The 22,893-nt window shown below is 40.6% G+C and overlaps 1 protein-coding gene across 5 annotated transcripts in view; it reads right to left on the bottom strand.

Moving 5' to 3' along the window:
- The window catches only part of EIF5B (eukaryotic translation initiation factor 5B), a 35,921-nt gene extending 13,868 nt beyond the window's left edge, over positions 1-22,053 (bottom strand). For 2 of the 5 annotated variants that reach the window (XM_066176576.1, XM_066176579.1), the window contains exons 1-10: positions 21,946-22,053; positions 9,102-9,227; positions 8,912-8,999; positions 7,884-8,523; positions 7,201-7,421; positions 6,874-7,024; positions 5,188-5,283; positions 4,232-4,318; positions 2,730-2,813; positions 222-520 (exon numbers count right to left, since the gene is read on the bottom strand). In XM_066176576.1, coding sequence (XP_066032673.1) covers positions 222-520; positions 2,730-2,813; positions 4,232-4,318; positions 5,188-5,283; positions 6,874-7,024; positions 7,201-7,421; positions 7,884-8,523; positions 8,912-8,999; positions 9,102-9,227; positions 21,946-21,980 — 1,827 coding nt within the window. In that variant the 5' untranslated portion in view covers positions 21,981-22,053. Of the gene's footprint in view, positions 1-221; positions 521-2,729; positions 2,814-4,231; positions 4,319-5,187; positions 5,284-6,873; positions 7,025-7,200; positions 7,422-7,883; positions 8,524-8,911; positions 9,025-9,101; positions 9,228-21,945 lie in introns of those variants that run through there. The other 3 variants (XM_066176577.1, XM_066176578.1, XM_066176580.1) reach the window with 3 other exon arrangements.
- Positions 22,054-22,893: the final 840 nt, after the last annotated feature.

The raw sequence follows: 22,893 nt of genomic DNA, 5'->3' as shown, positions 1-22,893 counted from the left end.
GGGGAACAACACTGAAGTTGCCATCTTGGTGGTCAAGTTACCTAAAAGCAAATACTTGATCTTCAGACAAAACCAAGTATTTTTTTTTCCTTATTAACACAATTTCTGAACCTGCTTAAATATTAGCCCTGACACAACCACCATTTTGACAAATTTGACAAAACTAACTAAAAATTAATCTGTTTCTTATACAACGCAAGAACCCAAGTGTATCTTAATACCTCAATTCTCCGTTTAGCTTTGTCATAAGCACGCTCCTCCTTAGTGCGGTCATCATCAGAGTCATACTCAGAATCAGAGCTGATATCCTTGCTAGGCTTTTTTTCCATGGATTGTTTTCCAATAGCTTGGGAGTCTGGCTCTCTCTCATCTGAAGTCTTTTCATCTTCATCTTCACTGCCATCACTATCTTCAGATTCTTCACTCTCTTCTTCCTCTTCCTCCTCTTCGTCTTCCTCCTCCTCTTCCTCATCCACTTCGTTTTGTTCTTTGACTTCAATATGGACAGGTTTGCTCTCTGCTAAAAAAAAAAGGTAAAGTCAAAATTCTCTATTAAGTTCATGTTTCTGGGGGAAGATGGCACCAAAAAGCAAGAGAGACTACCAGAGAAGAATGAGGACTGAGAGTAGGTTCTACAATAAGTGCTTGTCAAGATCATTTTTCAACTTGCAATGTAAAAAAAAAAAAAAAAAAAAAAAAAAAAAAGTTCCACGTGCAGAGTTGCTGGCTTGTGTTTCAAATCCAGAAGCAAAGCAAGTCTGGGGTGGGGTGAAGAACAATATTATCAGCACACTTACGTTTAACATTATTTGCAAACACTCAAACATTCTTTAAAGTCATGTGCCCTTCATAAAGGAATAATGCACCAACACCTTTTTAATAAAGCCAAAATACTCCAGATCATTACTACATGGATTCTGTACACTACTGATCAGGAAGGCACATTTAAGCAGACATAACAATCAGAACAAATGGTCTCTTTTACACCCATAAAAAAAAATTTTCTCATCTTCAGGTTCTCTCAGATGGTTCAGAGAAGATTAATATTTTTCACAGGAATTCTTCAATAAACAAACAAAAAGAATTATCAGAAAGTAATGTTCTTCCTTAGAAAGCTTCCCATTTATAATTCCCTGTAAATTTAAAGTGGCAAGCTGATGATCATTTTAAAACCATGGATTCTCCTCTTCACAACACTGCTGGCAGGCTCACTGCCCTTAGAGATTAGTTACATTTCCTTGCTACACTCATAGTCCCTCAGCTTAGTAATACACTAAACCTAATTCCCAGGAAGGCTCTTTTTCTGCATCCCATTGGCAGAGCCTTCAAATGCAAGCAATAAGAAGTGCTCTGTCCTCTCCAGGACAGTGGTGCCAGACCAAAACATTCAAGAAGGCGAGCAGCCCTTAGAACTCAAAAGCACCAGAGGAACGCACCTGTGATAGAATGAAATCCATTCTGCTGTATGTAACTGTGTATCAAGTATTACACTTGAAAGCACAGGTGTCAGAAGTCTAGGCAAGTAAAACATACTTGATGAATAAATAGTCTTTAGGCATAAGAAACAACGAAGACATCATGGAAACACTAAGTCCAGTAACCAACTCCTGTTCAGGACAGCTCACAGAAATACGCTTTTCCCCAGCACTGGAAGAAAGTATCTGAGAAGTTATCCCTGCACTGTTGCACAGCCCTAAGATCCCCATAAACATTGCTGTTGAGTACAGACAAAATACGGCCTTTGGCATACCTGCACAGGAATACGTATGTTCTGGAAATTCTTTCCTTTCTTCTAAACCTGCCTCTCAAAAAAGCATATCACAGAACTGCAGAATGGTTTTGGCTGAATGGGACTTCAAAGACAACCTAGCTACAGCTCCCCTGCCAAGGGCAGGGACACCTTCCACTATCCCAGGTTGCTCAAGGCCCCATCCAACCTTGCCTTGAACACTTCCAGGGATGGGGATCCACAGCTTCTCTGGGCAACCTGTTGCAGTGTCTCACCACCCTCACAGTAAAGCAGCTCTTCCTAATATCTAAATTAAACCTACTGTCAGTTTGAATCAACTTCCTCTTTTCCTGTCACTCCATGCTCTTTCAATAGTTTCTCTCCATCTTTCCGGTAGGCTCCCTTTAGGTACTGGAAGGCTGCAACTAGGTCATCCCAAAGCATTCCTTGTTCCAGGCTGAACAATCCCAATTCTTTCAGCCTCTCCTTGCAGAAGAGAACTTACTATAAGACATGCACACTTAACCTTCACACCATCTTATTCCCCCACTTCTTTGAAACCTTCTTGCAGGGGTACTCTCCTAGATGATGCCAGATTCAAGTAATAAAAATACTACAGCTTTGAAATGATTACTAGAGAAATACAATACCAGGTAAAAGCTTTCCCCAAACTCACAGAGATGGTTTAAGCACATATTAAAGAAAAGGATTTTTACTCCCATAAAAAAGGACAAAAAATCACAACCCATTTATTTTAGATGGTAACTGGACATAAGAGTATTTCCAAAGGGTTAAGCAGTAGCTGTGTGGCTTCTGAAAGCTCTGCTTTTGAGATAAGCTTTGCTTTTCTTATATGTATTTATCATCATACTTACCTCACAATTTATCTATCAGAGCAGAGGAAAAATCAAAGTAAAATATTGTTTTCTATAGAAACAGAAAACTTAGCCCAAAGCCCCTTAACCATAAAAAAACATACATTTGGTATTTACATGCCCACCTTTCTCTCCATCTTCATCACTAACCATAGCTTCCCAGTCATCCAGACCTGCATCTTCTGTTTCATCTTCTTCCTCCTTTTCTTCTGAAACCAAGAAACCCAACACTGAAGTTAAAAAAAGTCAGTCCAGCAACATGTAACATGTTTAGATGCCCCTTCTTTAGACACACTGACAACTGCAACTTTCAAGTTTGCTGTTACCATAATTCTATTGAATTATCTCCATGTTCCATAAAAACAAGATGCTGCATACTTAAAAAATAATCTCCAATTCTCTCCACAAAATTCATGTAGCGATTTGCCCAGACAAACTTTTGTGGAAGACACAGAAAACCTACTCATCTAGTTCCTGTCTGCATATCATGCCAGTGCCTGCATAATGCCTGACCCACAAACCTGCAGCACAGTCACCATCCTTGCAAGGAGCTGCCCAATCAACAGTCACCATGCGTAACAAAGTGGCAGAGAAACAAGAATACAAAAGTTACAGTAGAATTTTAACTAGTGAGAATATACAAATTGTCTATAAAAGGGACACCAGGAGCTTTAACAGAATTACACCATGGATTCCAGAAGCATTAAATATATTCATTCAGCAGGAATTCAGTAAGATTTATGAAAAGACTGCAGCTCTTCGTAAGAGACAAATGGAAAAATGCATAAGTACAACCCTCTCCAGAACAGGCATTATACAATATATATTTGCTGCAGCACATGTGTCATAAATTCCAGCTCTCTGAAATGAAGACTAAGTTCCACACTGATAGAATATTAGCTAGGAACCAATGTTCTGCCAGTGAGCCCTTCTCTTAAGGCAATGGAATCTCAATCATGAGATAAGTCAAGCTAGAATCTCAGGATATATTCAGCTTTGTTTTCAAAAGCTGCACATTTTGTCAGTATTTGTCTGATTTAAGAATAAGGGTAAAAATTAAAAGTCTCCTTGCTGAGGCAAAAGTCCAGCACAATGTGATTTTTACAAGGCAAGTACTGTGTGTAGGCAAAGATGAGAGCAACAATCTGATCAGCAAATTTTCTGATAATTCAGTTTCACAAGCTAACACATATCGTCTGCATTCAGCACTTGTGAAAGCAAAACATCTGGAATAAAGAAAACAATCACTGTGAACATTGCACTATCAGTATATTTCCTCCCTACCTCCACATAACTGTTGACAAAACAGACTTGTAAGAGCAATTGAGAAGTCAAGGGAGCAAATAAGGCACTGAATGTGCTCATTTGAGATAACTGACTAAGCCAACTGAACTCTGGAGTTCACCCAGAACAAGGGACCTTTACACACCCATTTTGAAGCTTCATACCTTTTACTCCATAAAACGTCATCAGTTTGTCTCTTAAGAAAGGGAAAAAAAAACAAAAAAAAACCCAACTACCTCAAGACAGGATGGCCATTCAGCCCCATCCAGCAAGGTATGATAACTATCATGCAGCACTGACACGCAACCTTAAGTGCTTGAAACTTATTAGCATTACCACCAACCTGGATCTACAGGCAGAGGAGCCTCTTCTTTCACTGGTGTTTCCAGCTCTACAACATCTTCAGCTGGGGAAGTTACCTCCAGACTTTCTGAAATTGCAAGACAGGAAGTTGGTTGCTGCATACTTTCAAAGTGCAAATTGACTGACTTACACATACAGCTCCACTCCAGCTCATTTGGAAAACATTTGGCTTTCTAAGCAGTTGAATAGGTTTATACGATAAGTCAGTGATTGACATTAAAATCTTCTCACTATCTTTAAAAGACAAGAGAAAATGAAATAATACTAGTCAACCACCCACACTTCCCCTACTGTTCCACTAAAAATGAAAAGTTTAAAAAAAAAAAAAAATTACTAATACAATTTGGATAAGCACCATTTTCAATTTTTTACACACATTCCATAAGTGATAAGCAGGCACATAACCAATGTCAAATTTAAAAAAAAAAAAAAAAAAAAAAAAAAAAAAAAAAAAAAACCACCCCCAAAAAAACCCTAAGTAAGAAATACATCTGAAATTTTCATCTGAAAGTAATCCCCCAAGAGGAAAGTAACAAACCACAAAAGTAAAAAACTGACATGTTCAACCTACATCTAACCAGTGCAATAAATTCTAAGATTTCAAAAATGCAAGCTTTTTGAACTGCTCTGAACAACTTGCACCCAGGCGCTGACAATTTGTCCACCTGTCTCCAATTTGAAACTACTAAAACTAGGATCAATGTCCTGGGAAAAACTCAGACTTAATTATATGTCAATATTACTTAAATTACTTTATATTCAACCTACATATGCACACAAAGCATTCAACATGACATTTGTAAAAGGCCTTTACACCCTCTACATCTCCAACATTTAGAAAATCTAAACCCCGAAATGCAATTAGCTTAAGATTAGCTGAGATATACTTCCAGAAATGTGACTGATCAATCAGGTATCACTATATGCAAACTACACCTTCTTTATTTTCTGGCTGCTGCTGCTTCTTTCTCTTTTTGTCTTCATATATTGGCCTCTTCTTTGGCACAGAGTCTTTGGATGGCACTTCAACACCTGCAAAACAAACCAAAAACACGTTAAAAAGAAAATCCAGGTAATTCATAAACACAAACTTTGGTTTAAATGAGAACATGTTTTCCACAATTGGAAGATGGAGGAAGAAAGAGTAGAAAGTAGGTTTAATGCATATTTTATCTTTTTTAAAAGTCTGAATTGAAAAGCTAGAAAACTTGAGTGAAGTATAGTTCTTCAGATACTCTTGACTGCTCTCAAAAAGAAGGCTAATAACTGGAGGAAGGGGATAGCAATGAAACAAAAAATAAACAAATCCAATCAGATTCTATGACTGCAGGTTTGAAGTTATCACAAACCTGCATAAAACATCATGAACACATATGTCAAGATTAACAATTTAAGGTCTGCTATGCAAAATCTCATTTAAAACCTCTCTACCAATGGTCCTAGTTTCAGACAATCTGGGGTAGTTCACAGGCAGAACTCTTCTTAAACGCTTAAGGTTGTTCAGCAGATAACACTTTTCCTTTTGCTCTCTATGGGGAGGTTTGTGTTTTTTGATTTGTTTTGTTTGTTTGGATTTTGGTTTGTTGTAAAGCTTTTTAATTTTACAATACTGATGGTTTCAGGTATTAAAATAATGCCAGGTTCAATTCACCAGCTTCATCTTTGCCTCATCAGGAGGTGGGTGCTGTAATATATGAAGGGATTCTAATCAAAATCAGAAGTTTGGTGCAAAGACAAATTAAAAACTGAATTACTGCTGCACATTCAATTTTTTTTTCAGGTTCTGAGTGATTTATATTGCAGATCTGACAAAAATCCAGCTGTGGGGGCACATAAATAGATTCTAATAGCTACAGCAGCAAGCAAGGAGAAACAGCCTTCGATCGTGTTTAAGAGCTCTAAACATTTTAGAAGCTACAAAGATTGCTACACGCATACATCCACCTACCAGTGAAGCGTTAGATAGTGAACTCTACAAATACACTCAGCACTCACAAATTACTTTCTTTTTTAGTCACAAATCAGTTACCAAGAACAATTTAGGATGTTTTACTTACAACATATTGGACAATGTTACTTCATTTCAATGGAGATTATATTTCACAGAAAAGCAGGAAAGCTCTTACATACTCCTGGTAAATCCCAGAGAAAAACGTATCTTCTCCATGGACTTCCCCCATTGTTTTTGAAGCAAAACAGTGCACTTGCCTAACTGAGCACGTGCATTCATTCAACAAGATCCAGACCACTGGTCTTACAAGACCTTCAGTACAGCCCACGTGCTTTTCCTGGCCTTTAGACTACACCACTTCTTAAAGTGCTTTTTCTTAAGTTCCACAAGTAACATCTTTAAACTGCAAGTAGACTGTATTAAAAGGTTGGATATTCACAATGTAAGATAAAAATACAAGCACCTAAACCTACTTAAAAAATGATGGGGAAGGGGGGGCCACACACTGCCTTCCTTGACAACAGAGCAGCTTTACATGGAATCACTCAGTACCTGCCCTCCTAGCTCCAGACAGGAAAAAAAAATAAACACAGAGCAATAACAGATATAAAGTTTGATTGGGTATTTTTGGCTCTGTTTGGTTTTAATTATTATTAAACTATACAGCTTACCCTGAGCTTGGAGTAGTTTAAGAGTAGCCTCAGCCCTGGCTCTGGCTTCTCGCTGAGCTTTTGTTAAAAGCTTTCCCTCCTTCTTCAAACGCTCCTTCCTCTCTTTTTCTTTCTGTTTCTTTCTTTCTTTTCTCTCTTGCTCTAATCGTTCCTAGAAAAGATAAGCAAACATGAAGAAACTCCAAAGCATGTTTTACACAAAAGCTGCACAAGGATATTCTGTTTATGAGAAACACATTAAGGATGAATTCACTAACTGCACCAGCAAGCAGACAAACGAAGGTGACTGTCTCCCTTATTCCGTCCCTGGAGTGAGATGTACGGTACCTCCTCTTTGCGCTTCGCTTCAAGTTCCTCCAGGCGTCTGATGCGTTCCTCCTCCTCTCTTTTTGCCCTCTCCTCCTCCTCTTTCATTTTAGCCAAGGCCTCTTGCATGGCTTTAACTGTGGCTTTACTGGGACCCTTCTTCTTCTCTTTTTCTTTTTCTTCTTTCTCACCTTTCTTTTTTTTCTTGTCTTTTTTCTTTTTGTCCCCCTCATTGTCATCAGCTACAGAAAGAAGAGGCATGCTTTCAAAGACCCCAGAAATTTCAAAGACACTTTAAGTACAATTTATGTTTCAAATAGGATAAATAACATCAAATGAAGAATATTTTCACTGGATTCTACTTAAACCTTTCATAATGAAAACAATAACTCTCTTAAGTCATGGCCTGAAGTCTTAAAGTATCAGAATAACAGGAAAGTGAAAAAATACTCTTGCAATACAGAACTGTAATCACATACTGTAATGAGAATTCACCACCTGGCTTCCATTCTCATGTACCTGAACAAACTACAGGCCAGAAAACACAGCCACCTGTGAGCCAACAGAGAGGCACACAAGGCTACCAAATTTCTAGTACTCACAATTCAAAATAAACCAACAAACTAGCCTCACTGCCTGGCACTTCGCCGGCCTTATAAAAACTACAGTATTTAAATTACAGTTTTAGAAACCATGTTACAAACCTTCTGTTCCTGCAGCAGTCTCTCCTTTCTCTCCAGGGATTGCTGTAACTTCAGGAGAAGCCTTCTCTTCAGCTTTTTTTAGAGATTCCTTTGGCTTTGCTGGTTCTTTACCACCTTCTAATTCTTCCTTCTCTTTCTGTTTCCTCAGTTTGGCTTTTTCTTCTTCACGTTTTTTTCTTTCACGTTCTTTTTTTTCTGCCTTCTTCTGAGCCACTGTTTTTACTTTGAATGAAGGTTCTTCTTCATCATCTCCACTTTCTGCAGCAGGAGCAGACTTTGGCTTTTTCTTTTGTCCTTTTCTAGATTGGGAAACCTCATCTGATTCATCACCACTCTCGCCTGTAGACACTCCTCCCCCACGCTCCTTGCTTTTTTTAACGTTACTTTCATCTTCTTCTGACAAATCGTGTTTTTTATTTGACTTCTGAGTTTTCCCTTTGCTTTTCTTAACCTGTGTCTCATGATCATCATCATCACTGCCAGAAAGCATGTCTTGTTTTGCTTTCTGAGTTTTTTTAGATTTTTTATCTTTATCTTCCACTTCCTCACAGTCATAGTCATTTTCCAGATTGGCTTTTTTACTCTTCCCTTTTCTTTTTTTATCTTGTTTTGATAAGCTTTCTTCATTGTCATTTTCAACCTGGTAATTAAACAATTCAATAATCAGCCATGCAAAATTACTTGCCATCAGGAGTTAAGAAGTACCACTGAAACACATCAAGAAAAACCTCTCTTATTGAACACAAAGCCTGAAAGCAATAACTATTCCTGCTCAGTGTACCATACTTCAGCCCACAATTCAGATTTATTCTGATTGGCTTTGAATAATTATTAGCATGAAGACATGGGTTTTTTTGTGATTGACTTTACTACAAAAATATAAGCAAATATAATTAAAAGAAAATGCTAGCTGCACATTTCACATAGGATCTCAATCTACACTGCAACACTAGAAGTTCTCTGGGACAGAAATGTGTCATATTTTAACTATATCCTATTAACAAGCCCACCTCCCTCTGAGTGTTCACCTTTCCTGTAGAAGGTTGTTCCCTGTCAACCTTCCCTCCTTGTGCCTCTATTGACAGCTCCTCCAGCTCCTTCAGGATATCATCTTCACTAAAACAAGAAAGAAGTTCGGGCACTTAAGTAATTGAGCTTTTGGATAATGGAATAAGAGCAGGCAGGTGGAAAAAAAAAAAAAAAACAACCCAAACTTACTCAAAATCTTGTTTCTTCTTCTCTTTTTTCTTTTTGCCTTTGGATTTCTGAGGCTCTTGATCCTTTGCAGCTCCTGCACCTTCTATCTCGGCAGCAAGGGCATCGATGTCAATATCATCTTTTGCACTGAAATGAAGAAGGAAAGCAGGGTTATCAGTAATTCAAATGTGAAGGTGACATAAGTAAAAGCCATCTGAATAAAAAAAAAAAGTTTCAAAATGCAAAATCAATCAAAAAACATGTGCAATGCAGGAAAAAAAGTTCCATGTTTAACAAACAATTATCCCGTTACCTTATTCCACTCAGTAGGAAGGGAAGGAAAAAACTTTCAGTGTGTGAAGGGAGGTGGAACAATGAAACACATTCAGTTCTTGCAACCCCAACTTTCAAAGTTAAGCTGTGTGATTTGATGTAACTTCTTGGAGGAATGGAACCAGACTTTGGTCCTCCAAAAGACAAGTTGCTTGGCCCTTCAAATCACAGCTGTTACTGACAGAAAAGCAGCCACCACAATCAAAGCGTAAAAATGAAGCACAAATTCACAACCAGGGGATCCTACCAAGAGATATTTATCTGCTCCTTCAAACACCCTTTAGCAAACAAAAAAAAACTTCCATATTTTTATTTAGGAAATAAGTGAAAGTTCTTTACAGCTTCCAGCTCACAGTAACAGCTGCCTATGCTTCACCATCAGACTAAAACTTTTATTATCTTTCAAGAAAAGAAGTCACATAGATGAACAGAGCTCAGTCCCAAGCTCGACCTTAAAGCAGATAATAAAAAATACCGATGTAGTTGGCAAACAAATAATTTGTACCACTTGCCTTAGTATTGCCTCTCTGAAGCCTGAAGAAAGCCAAAAGAAGTTTTTGTCCAGACATTTTCCCACCTAATCCCACTCACAGTCCAACTGTAAGAAAGGAGATTCACTCATTCCATGCTTCACACAGAGCTTTGGTGCTCAGATCAAAACTGGTCTGATGCTACTTTTATCACAACTTGCATTTTCAAAACCCATTTAACCAACAAGTTGTTAATATTTCATTTAACTGCCTCTTAGATAACCGGGCAGAAAACTGTTGTTTTACAATTTCACTGCCTCATTTATTAGCACCCAACCAGGATAAATCAGCCAAAGGCTGGTTCACCAAGTACCCAAAACTATATCCAGAAAATAACAAAAAAAAAAATGCTTCCAGATTCAGGACTTTCAAGATATCAGCAAATCTAAACTAACAGAGCTTCAGTCATGCCAATTTATAAATCCAGAAGCTGAATCTTTAAATAAAGAAAAGCAAGTATTTAGTTATTCAGCTACAGATTCTAATATTCAGTAAGTCTCAGTTGCAGTTCTCTGCAAAAAGGAAAGAGCTGCATTCTTTTCAAGTGAATGTTGACATGAACAAACATTTTATCTGACATATTGGGAATATACAAGTCACCAAAACCTGTCTACATGTGACAACAGCACAGCTAAGTAACAAAGCATTTCTTTAAAGGCCAACATTGATTATTTGTATTTTTAAGATCTTATCTTTTCTGCTGGGTAGACTGAACAAACCAAACAAAAAGCAGCACAACAAAGTACCTCACAGTACAACACCTGTATTGCCAGAGATATTTTCAGTCAAGAGAAGAAAAAACACACCTAAAATACACCCAGTAATACTCCCTGATGTGCTGATTTGATTTGTAGTACACTTGTCAAAAGAAATGTATCTCTTAAACAGCTAATGCAAGATCTCTAAAGTGATCCTCACCTCCCTCAAGAGAAAAAACACATTTTGGCCATTCTCACCCTAAGATGATTGGATGTTTCAGCAATTAAAGTGTTGTTTTTATAAGCAGTTTAACTGGCTGTTTATCAGGGGTAACAGCTGAAATAAGAAACCCACTCACTTCCATACCTAGAATTAAAGCCCTAATGCCAGCCTAACTATATTAGACCCAGGCCTACACACAGGCCCTCAAATTTGTTTTTGCACAAATTGATGAATATCAAGTTTATTAAGCTCCCTTGCTACCTCCTTTTCCTCCAGAAGTTAATGGAAGAGACTGACTCATATCCAAGCTGGAAGTAGTTTGAAAACACCCAAATGATGCTCTGCTACTACATCTCCCAAGGCTGCTCTGCTGCCCTCACTACAGAACCTAAACCACATGCCCGTGCAGATATTAAAGCACCAGGCCTTTCAACAGCTCATCCTTTACACAGATATTAGCAAGGCTGACTTTTCACAGTGCAGTTTAGCAGAAAGGTAGGTCCAAACATCAAACACATGGGGTTTTGCTACAAGCAAAGACCTCTGTGGTACCTCATGTTTTCCAGGGCACAGGCTTTAAGAAGATAAAATTTTATTTGCTGTTAAATCAACTCATTTCAACTGAACTTTGAAGAAGAAAACTTCTTTAGGGAAAAAAAATTCTCAAACACTGAAAAAAGGTATTTGACACACATTAAGCTTTAACACCCACCAGCAAGAACAGTTTAGGAGGAATAATAATAATAATAAAAATAGTAATAATAATAATCCTCCAGCTGTCACAATAGTGGCATCAATACAAAAACCTTTTCAAACTTGGCTTTCACTGTTATGAAAGTTTCTGAAGAAATGGTCAATGGTTTCTGACAAAAAAAAAAACAACACAAAACACCTAAACAAACAAAAAAAACCCCAAAACAAACACAAACCCCAACCAAAAAAAAACCCAAACAAACAATTGACTAAGAAGTGACAGCGCAAGCTTCAAATATTTGAGCCTCAATGAAGGAAGAAGTAAAATAAAGGCTACATGCAATTACAGCTATAATTCCTAAGAACTGACAAGCAACATCATTGGAAAGCCAAGGAATTCAAACACTGCCTTCCATTAGTACAAGTTTATTCCTACACTGATTCTGAATTTCCTCACCTTTTAAAACTCTAATAAGATTCCACTAGGATTTCATAAGAAAGTATGAAAATTAAGAAGGTGCTCCCCCCACTCCTGGGAGATTCTTATTCCTTTTTATAAGGAACCCACTGCACTTTGATCCACAACATGTATCACATTTCCTACAGGCAGTGTTAGATACACCATGGCACTTCTTCTTGTAAAGGTTTTTAAGCAGCCCCCCAAGACACATTTCAGAAACCAAAACATTCTTTCAGAAACCTCCAAGATCTCCAAAGGTCCCATTCAGCCTTTACCAGGGTCTGACCCTAAGAGGGCCTGAGAGAGGAGCCTGAAAGGACCAGAATGCTCCTGTGGTTTTCAATTTTGACCTCAAACTGCTTTTGCATGAAGACTTTATAAACACATTTCACAGCCTCACTACCTTAGACCATCCAAGCTCATAATGCTTTGCGCTAAAAAACCCCTCACATTACCCCAACACAAGAGGCTCAAGGAGAACTGGAAAACAAAGTGCTACTGCACTGCAGAGAAGGAGTTACTTCCCTGATTTTTCTTTGTCTCACAGGTGAAGCCTAAGCCACCTGTGTTATTCACATCCTTCACATCCAGCCTCTATTTTTGCTGCCAGATACAAAAAGAGTTTTGATATTGCTGAAGCAGTGTTTCAATGCACTCAGTTACAGCAGGGATTAGGTGTGTGCACTTCACTCAAACATAAACAAGCAGTTTCCAAAAAAATGGCTGCAGACATTTTTCCACAGGTCTGTGCCTAAGATAGCAAAAGACAAGTCACATTAATGAAAGGAGAGTGCAGTAATAAATAACAAATACAGAGATCACTACACTTCATATATCAAACAAAATATTTTTTCTTTAGAATCACATCACTAATCCAAAAGAAAAAGTGCTTGACATTTTCCCTACACAATTTGACTGCCTTTTGCCATTTAAGCAGGATTACAGTAATGTAAATATTTAAAATAGCACATAGAAACATTTACACACTTCACACTGAAAAAACATCTACCTTAATGCCCTAGAAATTACATTAAGAACTCAACTGTTTCCCAAAAGGCTTTCAGTACAAGTTGTCTGCACAGACTAATGAAAACCTGCATTACAAGGGAGATGCCACTGAAGGACAGATTCCCGAATAGTCATTGGGTCACAAGTTAAATGTCGGGCTAGCACAACATCCTGTACCAAGCCAGGACCAGATACACCCAGACCACCCCAAGTAAGTGTCTGGAGGTTGTTAAGACAGACATGGGCAACAGAAGAAGTTCAGTAACATCTCTCACACAAACAAATCATCAAATCAGGCCAGTAACAGAAACGGATACCCAAAACACAACCTAAGTTGCTCATATTACATGTTAAACAAAAATGTTCAACAACAAATAAAGCTACAATTCCAAACCCTGGCTATAAGAGGAAATATGAAATTTCTTTCAGTGTGAAGACAAAAACAGCTGGGAAATAAAAGAGCCGTCACCTACCACTGCTCAGTCAGATGTACAAAGACATCCAGTAGCTCTGCTATTTATAAGATCCCGCACAGTTGCAAGCTATTGAGTCAGAAAAGGGAAAAAAAATCTTGTGACTGATAAATGCACAGCCTGTAGGAAAAAAAAAAAAAAAAACACCAAAAAAACCAACTCTGCTGTGTTTCTCCTGCTGCTACAGCAAGGAAACAGTTTTGAAGACTAGAAACACAGTTTAAAAACAAACAAACCAACCCCTCAGCTACATTGCATCTGCTAAAAAACACTAAAAACGCCTTAAGGTGTTTGGCTTATTTTATTTCAGGGGGTGTTTGTTTTTTTTTAACATGAGAAACAAGCACAGTTTGAATTCAAGTTCTTTTTCTGATGCAATGGCCTGCAAGAGCCAGAACCCAGAAACTGGCTGTGGGAGCATCTGAATACCAAAGCTGACCCTGAAACAAACTCTTACTTACAGATGCTGAAATTCACGTTAATCCCAGTTTCCACATTCTAGGGTTTACTCCAGTCTTTTACAGACATGCTTTCCCATTTTGCTTAAAAAAACCCTCACACAGTGAACTTCACAGTTTCTAATCCTTGTTCACAAATAGCCAGATTTATTTTTAAATTCTGAAGTTGCACCATTTCTTTCAGTCTACAATATTACAGGTGTTTTTAAGTGCACTACTCACTGCAACAGAAGCTGCCATGCTCCAAAACAAGATTTAAACTTACAATTCTCAAATAACAAAAAATATCAGTGCTCCCTAACAAAGTATGTCAGAACAGTTAGAAGTACACTTTAACTACTTATCACCTCTCTCTTCCATGGAAGGTGAAAAATTTACTTCAAGTACTGACATAGTTAATAATTCATCATTAAAGGATTTTCATAGTGTGAACTTGCCATATTAAGGACAGATACTGTCTGCAATATAATCTCTGTACCAGACAAATCTAGGCATGGAAATCTGAAAGCCTTCCTCAGCATTGCCCAAGAAAACAAAGCCAAATGCAGGAAGACAGTGCTACAGCTCTTGAAATAAGAGTTAATAAGATTCATCATTTTCTTTGTTCAGTGAACTCCTGCAGCTAAAATGCATAATTGCCTTTCCTTGCCAAACAAGCTCCTCCAGCTTTCTGTGCTGGTTCTAGGGAAGGAAATCTGCCCAAGAGCATTCCACAGACTGTAAAATAACAGACAAGCTGCTTAGATTAGCAAGAGCACCAGCAAACGTGTGCTTTCCTCCCTGTTTTCCTCCTATGCTTTTTTAAGACCACACACAATTAGGACTTCCAGGGCACTTATCGCAGTACCTACAATACTTATCGCCAAACACAGTGGAGAAACTTCATTATGAACAGGCACCGTGCAGCCACACATGACAGAGCTGTGACATCCTGAGCAGGCAGCAGGGAGAGAAAGGGCAAAGAAAAACCACTCAGCCATTCATGAACTGAAGGAGTGGGGCAACAGGATAGTACAAAGGAGCTGACTTACCCTCATTCACATCAATTTGAATCTATTGAAATGAGGTAAATGAAAAGTGCAGAAATTGAATGGCAGAATTCAACATAAAATGAGACCTGCCCTAAACTACTGGAAATTCAGCGTGCAGCTTTGCAAACAGAGTCAACAAGATAACACTGTCCTGCTGAAAATAAAACTGAAGTGTGCACACAGACCAAAAAATGACAAGCACTTTTTGATCCATTGCACTGAGCCACACAAACATGATTACTTATGCTTGCCTTCACCTTACAGTTAACATGAAACTCAAATAATGCCACAGTCCTTTACCCAGGATTCATTTTCTGCTGTCTCTGTTAAGGTGAAGCTGAAACATAAGAAAACACAGTGCAATTAAAACCAGACTGAAACAAAGAAACTAAACTTTCCTGTGAAAGGGGCAGAAGAGTCAGCAAGTTGACACAGCAAGAAAATTGCATCACTGCTGTGAACTGGCTGCCCACATTCCTGCATAATCAGAACTCATTTCTGCTGAGGCAGCCTTGGAGGTGTTTCATCAGTTACATGACAGCAGCTCTTTTAACCACCTTCAAAGGAACATCACTGGCATTAAGTCAGTTTCTTTGCTTAAGAAAAAAAAGCCCTTGACCTTCAAAAAGACTGAAGAGAAGCTGAACCATCTCTTTCCAGCTATGTGTTTGGTTTTGCAGTAGTTTTAGACCAAGTAAAACTCACACATCTAGACAGATCTTTCTCACTGTTTCCCTAGAGCACCTGATCCATCCTCCATATGTGAGCCATACACCCAGCAATGAAATGCATTTGTAAATCCAAGATTATCCAAACCAGCAAGTTGCCAATGCTGAATGACACACTTGCAAGTGTTCTCACCTGCAGTATTTAGATTGCTTGAAGGACAAAATACCAGCCCAAGTTCTTCTAGAGCAACTGGTTTAAAATGTGACAAAACACAAGCCACTTTGGAAGTAATCACTGAATTGTTCAAACCTCACATCACCAACTTGTTCTTTAAGTGGGTTATGAGATGAGAAATGCAGGCATCTGCTGGCTCAGCAAGGCTATTCATAACATGGAAACAAAGCCCTGGCCTTTTTCTATTTGCCCTATCCAAGTACATCAACACCACAGGCTTTTGTTGGTTTTGTTTCTTCTCCTCCACTGAAAACATTTAACTTACATATGACTGAGGCAGTGTGAAATTCAGGAAAGAATGAACTGTGCTCCTTTCACAGTCCAGGAAATGAAAAATGAAGGAGTGGCCACGTGAACAGCAGCCAGACAACCCATCACTGCTGCTGAGAGCTGAAAGAACAGAAATAAAACCACAGCCCCAGAAACAGGGCACCCTCGTCTTGCGTCTTCCTCAAACTGGAGTGCAGGGGAGGGAAGAATCGACTTCCTTGCCCATTCCCAGCCACACTTTCCCCTCTTAGCAGCTCAGGCAATCCCATGGCCACAAGTCCATGCAGAAACCCCTTTTTGGGCAGATGAGAACACACACCTGATTGGTGCTTTGGCCCATGAGCACTGAATGCACTGCAGTGGAAGCAGGGACAGCTGGGGACAGCAAGAGTAACACCACAGGGTTTGAAATGTCCAGCAGCTCAACTGGACTGAGTTTTCCATGGAATTACACCTCTGTGATTTTTCAGAGATGAAGGAAGGTGGTGAAGCCACCTAATTACATGAGAGAGCAAGGAAGGAAAATCTGACTAAAAGGGTAATTGCTCTTCATTCAGGCTCCCAAGACAATGATTCCATTATTAATAGTAAGGAGTCATGCCTTCTCTTTCAAGTTTGGCTGGAGAAAAAAAGAGTGGCATAACTCTCAACTAAGCAAAACCTTCTGGGAAAAAAAAAAAAAGATAGAGAACTACACACCTTTAACTCAAAAAATTCTAAAAAAACAAGAAGTCTCTTTTCTATAACTCACACTAAAAAAAAAAAAACAAACCAAAAAAACAAAAAACAAACACCAAACCAAATGAACAACCAATCAAAAAAAAAAAAAAAAACCCAAAGAAAAAAAAAAGCACACATCACAATCCCACAAGCTAAAATTCTCATTCAAACAAAGATAGAGCAAAACTTGAAGATAAAAGGCTTCTGTCGTGGTTCTCTGGAATCAGGCAACTCTTCAAGGTTCAGTTTATGTGTTTATATCTCCAGAGAATAAAATGACTAAAAGCAAAGAATATGAAACACTAAGTAAAAAACTGGCATTCAGTCTTCCCTGAATAAGTTATTTTGGGTTTTGGGGGTTTTTTTGTTTAAGGTAAGTGCAAAGACAACAGAAACTACCACCAAGCTCAGTGTTTCACAGCTTCCATATCCTACACATCTACTGTATAAAATCAAAATACATCCCAAAAACACCATTTAAAACATCTCCAGAACTACACTTTATATCGCCTATAATCCTGAAGATCGAATAATGCCCACCTACATTATTAAAACCAATATTTCATCTTCCGGCATTTCTTCTTATTGAAAGAAACATATTCCAGGCTTTCAGAAGTCTTCAGAGAACTGAAAGAAGAGATTCTGCAGTTCCTGATGGCTCACAATGTACTGTTTTCGTCCTTTTCATAAACAGTAGTTACACATGAGATTTAGATGTCACCATGAAGATAAAGAAAAGAATAAAAATTTCCACAAGAAAAGCTGCTTCTTACAATCTCCCCAGTGTAGTGCAGTGGTTTTTTGGTTTATGTTGCTCTTACCACAGATATTTTGTAATCCTTATAGACGTTTTACAATGATGCTTTGCTGTAAAATCAAATTCAAAAAGTCTATACAGTTCTCTTGTAAATATGAAATGCCTGTGTTAAAAACTACAGGTTTGGGGGGAACAGAAATACACATTTGCATAGAACAGGACAACTAAGTTCTGTAATGGTGAATTTATTTTGCATTCTTTTACTTCATCTTTCAGTACAAAATCTTCCATCTTCCAGAAGAGATTGGAAAACCAGGGATTTCAAGGGTTTATCAGCTGTTCCCCTTGCTGGAGCTGCAGAAGGCTTTGCTTGTGGAAATATTTGTGAGAAGCAGATAACTTACAATGACGCTCTGGTGTACAGAATGTTTCCCAACTACCTTCTGGCCCTCAAAGAACTTTCCTACACAACATTGAGAAGATTTTATTTATCACACTTAATAGAAAAGGAAGCAAACAGACTGACCAGTAGACAATACCAGACAGAAAGCAATACGCACCATCAGTAAGGTCACTGTAAGTCTTGTATTAGCAGCAGTGTTGACTCCTGGCTGCAGAATCACAGCCAGCACCTGTAATTTCTGGAGCAATGAGCATGAATGATCAGAGTGGAATGCCCAGGTCACATTATTAAAGGGCAGAAGAACAAGCACAGCTAAATATCACCTATTGGAAGCTAAGGAAAGCTATTAAGAGAAAAAGCAGCTGATTTAAAGCTGGGAGAAGAGGAAGAGCACATGAAAAGCTGACACCTTCAAAGGGAAAGAGCCATATTCCATGCAAGCAATAATGTGTAACACAGAGTACACAGCACACACTCACTAGGAAGTCCACAGCAGCAATGAGAGGCTCAAATTCAAAGCAGAGTTCCGCAGTTTAGAACAGTCTTTCTTCACACACATAAAAATATTTCCTAACTCAATTCCAAAGGCAGTAGGACAGAACCTTGACATGCCTTCTGCTGTTAAAACCATATCAAAGAAGCAAAACATAACACTCCTCCCAAAAGGAGCCAGACTATACATCAGAGCACCTGCTCTTCAATGAGGAAAGCCTGAAAACTCAGATCTCTCATATTTTTATTGAAATATCTGCTATGAAATTTCATTTAAAAAGGAGTGATCACCACAAACACAAAAATTCCAAAGAGAAAACAATTGAAGCAACTTCCCTGGGGCTTAGGAGCTATTTTGACCCAAGACACTCTCCATCTTTATAAAGCACCTAACACATCAAAGTGACCATGTATCTGACCATTGGAGATAAACATGTTCTTTGCAGGCAGATGCACAGCAACCAAGCAGTAAGAGCACCTAACAGAGGTCCAGAAGAGCACAACAGATGTGCTGGAATAGCATGAACAGATCTGTAGTGTTCAGGTAACAATCTGTATTCATAACAGGCTACAGCCTTGCATATCCATTCTTTTCCTGCTCATCACAACCATCATCTCACTGAGGGTCCTGTTACAGAAACAGGGTATGAGTACCCAGGGACAAAATCCGTCCTCAGCCTCATTTCCCAGACATACATCAGCATCCATTGGTGTGACCACTGCTGTACTCAACAGGAACAGAGGAGGAAACTCCACTACAGAAGTCAAAGCAATGGGGCTGAGGGGAGAAAAGCAGAGTCAAGATTACTTGTACCTGGCATCATTTGTCTCAGTGTGTTGAGCATAAAATCTTCCTGTCACCACATCAATCCTCAAACCAACACTCACAACACAAACAGAACCACCTGCACCTTCCCACTCGCTTCCTTAGCACTACAAATTGTGCCCAGGAGCTGCCACACGCTTTGAGAGCTGTAGCCAAACAGGATGTAAGGGATCGTACCTGGAACAGAACTGCTGGGAAAACAGAGAGAAAAAGGAAGGAATAAATAGTACAGCACCCTATGGCACAGAACTGAAGATGCAGCAAGCAAATCCAGCTGGAAGTCTTTGATTACACAGTGCCATTCCTCTCTTACTTTACTGGCAAAAGAGGGGAGACTGATGGGGGATTTTGAAACTCCAAATTCAAGCCACAGACACAAACATGCAATGCACGCTCTCTCTCAGGGGAACCTGGTGTTCACAAGGATGTCACCTAGAACCAAGGTGACCAGAAAAGGAAAGTCACCTCTGCAGGTAACACCTGTTCCAAAACACCACTGGCCTTCCAGGTCCATCCTCAAAGCCCCTGCTATAAAACAGCCAGTGGAACCGTCCTGTCCTCAAACACCTGCCTGTTTATGTTCTTCTTCCACATTACCCCTCTCTCAGCCATACAACTGCAGGGCCCTGTGACAGCACTGTCACTGCCAGGAGCAATCCCTAAGCTCAGTACTGCATTTGCAGGACCTGGGGACTAAAGCCTGTCAAGGCTTACTGTGGCTGAACTTCTGACCTGCCTGCAACGTTCCTTGATTTAGCTGTGACAGCAATTTCTCTAACTAACCAAGTGCCTGGGCCTAATTGGTTCTACTTTTATTTACCTGGACACGCTGCAACCATGGTTTGTTTCCTATAGAACCAGTGACAGTCACTGCACAGAATGCCACAGTCACAAATCCTCAACAATAATGCAGTGTAGAGAAATGCAGGCCTGGTGTGGGAGCAGGGAAGAGACAGGACACAGCAGGGCACAGGCAGGTGGGATAAACAGGGATGGCTCCTACAGACTGGGCACAGGACACCCCACAGCTACAAGAAACACAGAACTGAACAAAACTGGGTTTAGGGGTAACAAACAAGAAAGAAACAGTATTTAATACCCAGTGCCTTTCCCTTATTTGGATGCACTGTGGAGGTAGCTAACCACAGAGCTTCATGGAATAATCACTGAAGAGCAATGGCACATTAACAAGCACATGGAAATGATCTCAAGTGGATCCCAGAGCGAGGAAGGTGAAGCCACAGCCATGAGCAATCCCATGGACCTGGTGAAGGACACCTGATGCTGACAGGTCCCTGCAGCAGCTCAGCACCACAGCATGAAACCACTGACCTTAGGACTTGGCAGCAGGAAGCACAACTACTGCAACTGCATCACTGGTCCTTCTTTTTTGCAACATGAAGATCTGATGTAATAATAATAATTAGGCTCTCAAGATTTCAACTATTCTAACAAGAAATACATGTGGCATCTACCACCCTGCCTACAAAGACAGGCACCAGGTGTTCTTTCCTTTAGCACGAACATCCAACTCTTCTCTCTACTTTCTCAAGTCACACTCAATTCACCTCCTCACCACAGCTGCTCCCAAGATATTCCTGTGAAATACAGCCCATGAAACCAGTTGAGAATGATACTAAAAAGCAACACACGTGGCATGGCAAAAGACATCAGGAAAAACAGCCAGGTGAGGAAAATACCTCACTAAGAAAATACTCATTACCCAGAAAGGACTGGCAAAACTGAAAGAGTTTATACCCTAACCTGATACAGAGTATCAGCCTTAAGTCAGCATCAATACACGCCTTAAGTAATAAGTTCTAAGAGATGAAACAGTATTTTGTGACACAGCTGTCATGGGGAGAACTTCCAGAGGAGAAAGACTTAATGGCTCAAGGAAAAAATGTTGCAGTTTCTAGTTCATACACATTTCAAGACATCAGTTTTCATTTAACTACCTGTCACGATCAAAACCTGAAAACACTCTTTAAACGGATTGTTTCTTTCTATTTTTACTTTCTAGTGACAAATAAGAATACATTCTTTCCTGCTAGTGTAAACATACACGATGTCATCCGGACAGCATTCCATATGGTTACCACAGCTGCCTTTACAGGAAACTCTTCCCCCCAAAAAAGTTCACAGATAGGGCATTGCCCACGACGATATGAATATAACGACAGAGGCGACCCTCTTATCCTCCAACCACTAAAATATCCACCATCTGCATTTACTAAGCAAGCACACGAAACATGTAGATATCAGTGTCACAGCACGACCTATAGCACTAACGCCTAGTAAGAGATAAAAAATAATTAAGAAACCCACATTTGAATCACTTCGACTGCACTAAGCAGCTATTTTTCAGCTGGAAATCGAGCCGCCTGCCCCTTCACGGACAAACACACGCTCGGCCGGGCCGAGTGGGGCCTGGCGCGCCCCGCCTGCGATGAGGCCGCGAGCCCCGGCCGGGCCCGGCGCCTGACTCAGCGCCGTGTGGGCCGTGTCACGCCGCCGCGGGCGGCCCGGCGCGGGGGTCCCTGAGGCGGGCCGGGGGAGCGGGAGGGGCTTTCCCCGTATCCCTCACCTCTCCTCGCTCCTGTTCTTCTGCTTCTTGCCCATGGCGGCGGCACCGGCGCGCGCGACCCCTCAGCGCTCACCACGCGCCGCCCCGCGCGCCGCCCCGCGCATATGGCCCCGCCGCGCGCCGCGCACGCGCCCGCCCCGCCCCCGGCCCCGCCCCGTCCGCGCCTGGCGTCTCCCAGCGCGAGCGCCTCCTGCCGGCCGGAGGGGAAACGGGCCCGGCCTCGGCTGCTCCCGAGGGCTCCGGCGCCCCACCGGCTTCGTGACACCGGCTGTGTTCGCCTCCGTTCAGACGTCGGGCAGCCCCCGGAAAGTGTCTAAGTGACGCCCCGAATCTCGCAGCTTCCCTCCTGGTCCTCAGGCAAGCCCGGGAAATGCCTAAATGATGCTCCCATTCTGTAGCTTCTCTCCAGCCCTCCTACCTTCCCAGAGGCCCCAGGACTTCCTCGCAGGATTGTGGCCCGTTTGGCCACGAAACTTGACTGATAGTCAAAATAAACACTTTTTTAAATGTTTGACCTGGAGGCAAACGGGACAGCTAAGTCAAAGTGGGGGAATGGAGATGCTAAGGGGGAAGTTTTTATGGAGCAGGGCAGCAGCACAGTGACCAGGAAGTAATGTTGGTGCGGGACATGCCCAGGACACCTCCCCCAGCCCTTCACGGGGCTCTGCTGCTCCGTCATCTCCAGCACATCCCCGCCTACCTTGCAGGTGAAGTGTAATCAGAAGTGTACTATCTACCCTGAGGTGACTGGCCTTCTTCCTAACGGGGGCCTAGGAGGCGGCACTGGGTTGATGGCAGTGACCTAATGGAGCTCCAGGAATGGGAGACATTTAAAGTAGGGTAATTCCTCCCCGTTTGCCAGATTTTCCCAGCACAAAGCTTTCCCTCCCACTCCTCTCCAAGGAGCCTAGGGAGCACACATGGTGCTGTGCTCTCTCAGTGATGCCT

Source organism: Chamaea fasciata, unplaced genomic scaffold, assembly GCF_029207755.1.
Source record: "Chamaea fasciata isolate MVZ Bird 193981 ecotype frontalis unplaced genomic scaffold, bChaFas1.0.hap1 SCAF_2, whole genome shotgun sequence".
NCBI classification, from domain to species: domain Eukaryota; kingdom Metazoa; phylum Chordata; class Aves; order Passeriformes; family Sylviidae; genus Chamaea; species Chamaea fasciata.
The sequence above is the reverse complement of the archived record's forward strand: the minus strand, read 5'-3'. Positions and strand labels throughout refer to the sequence as shown.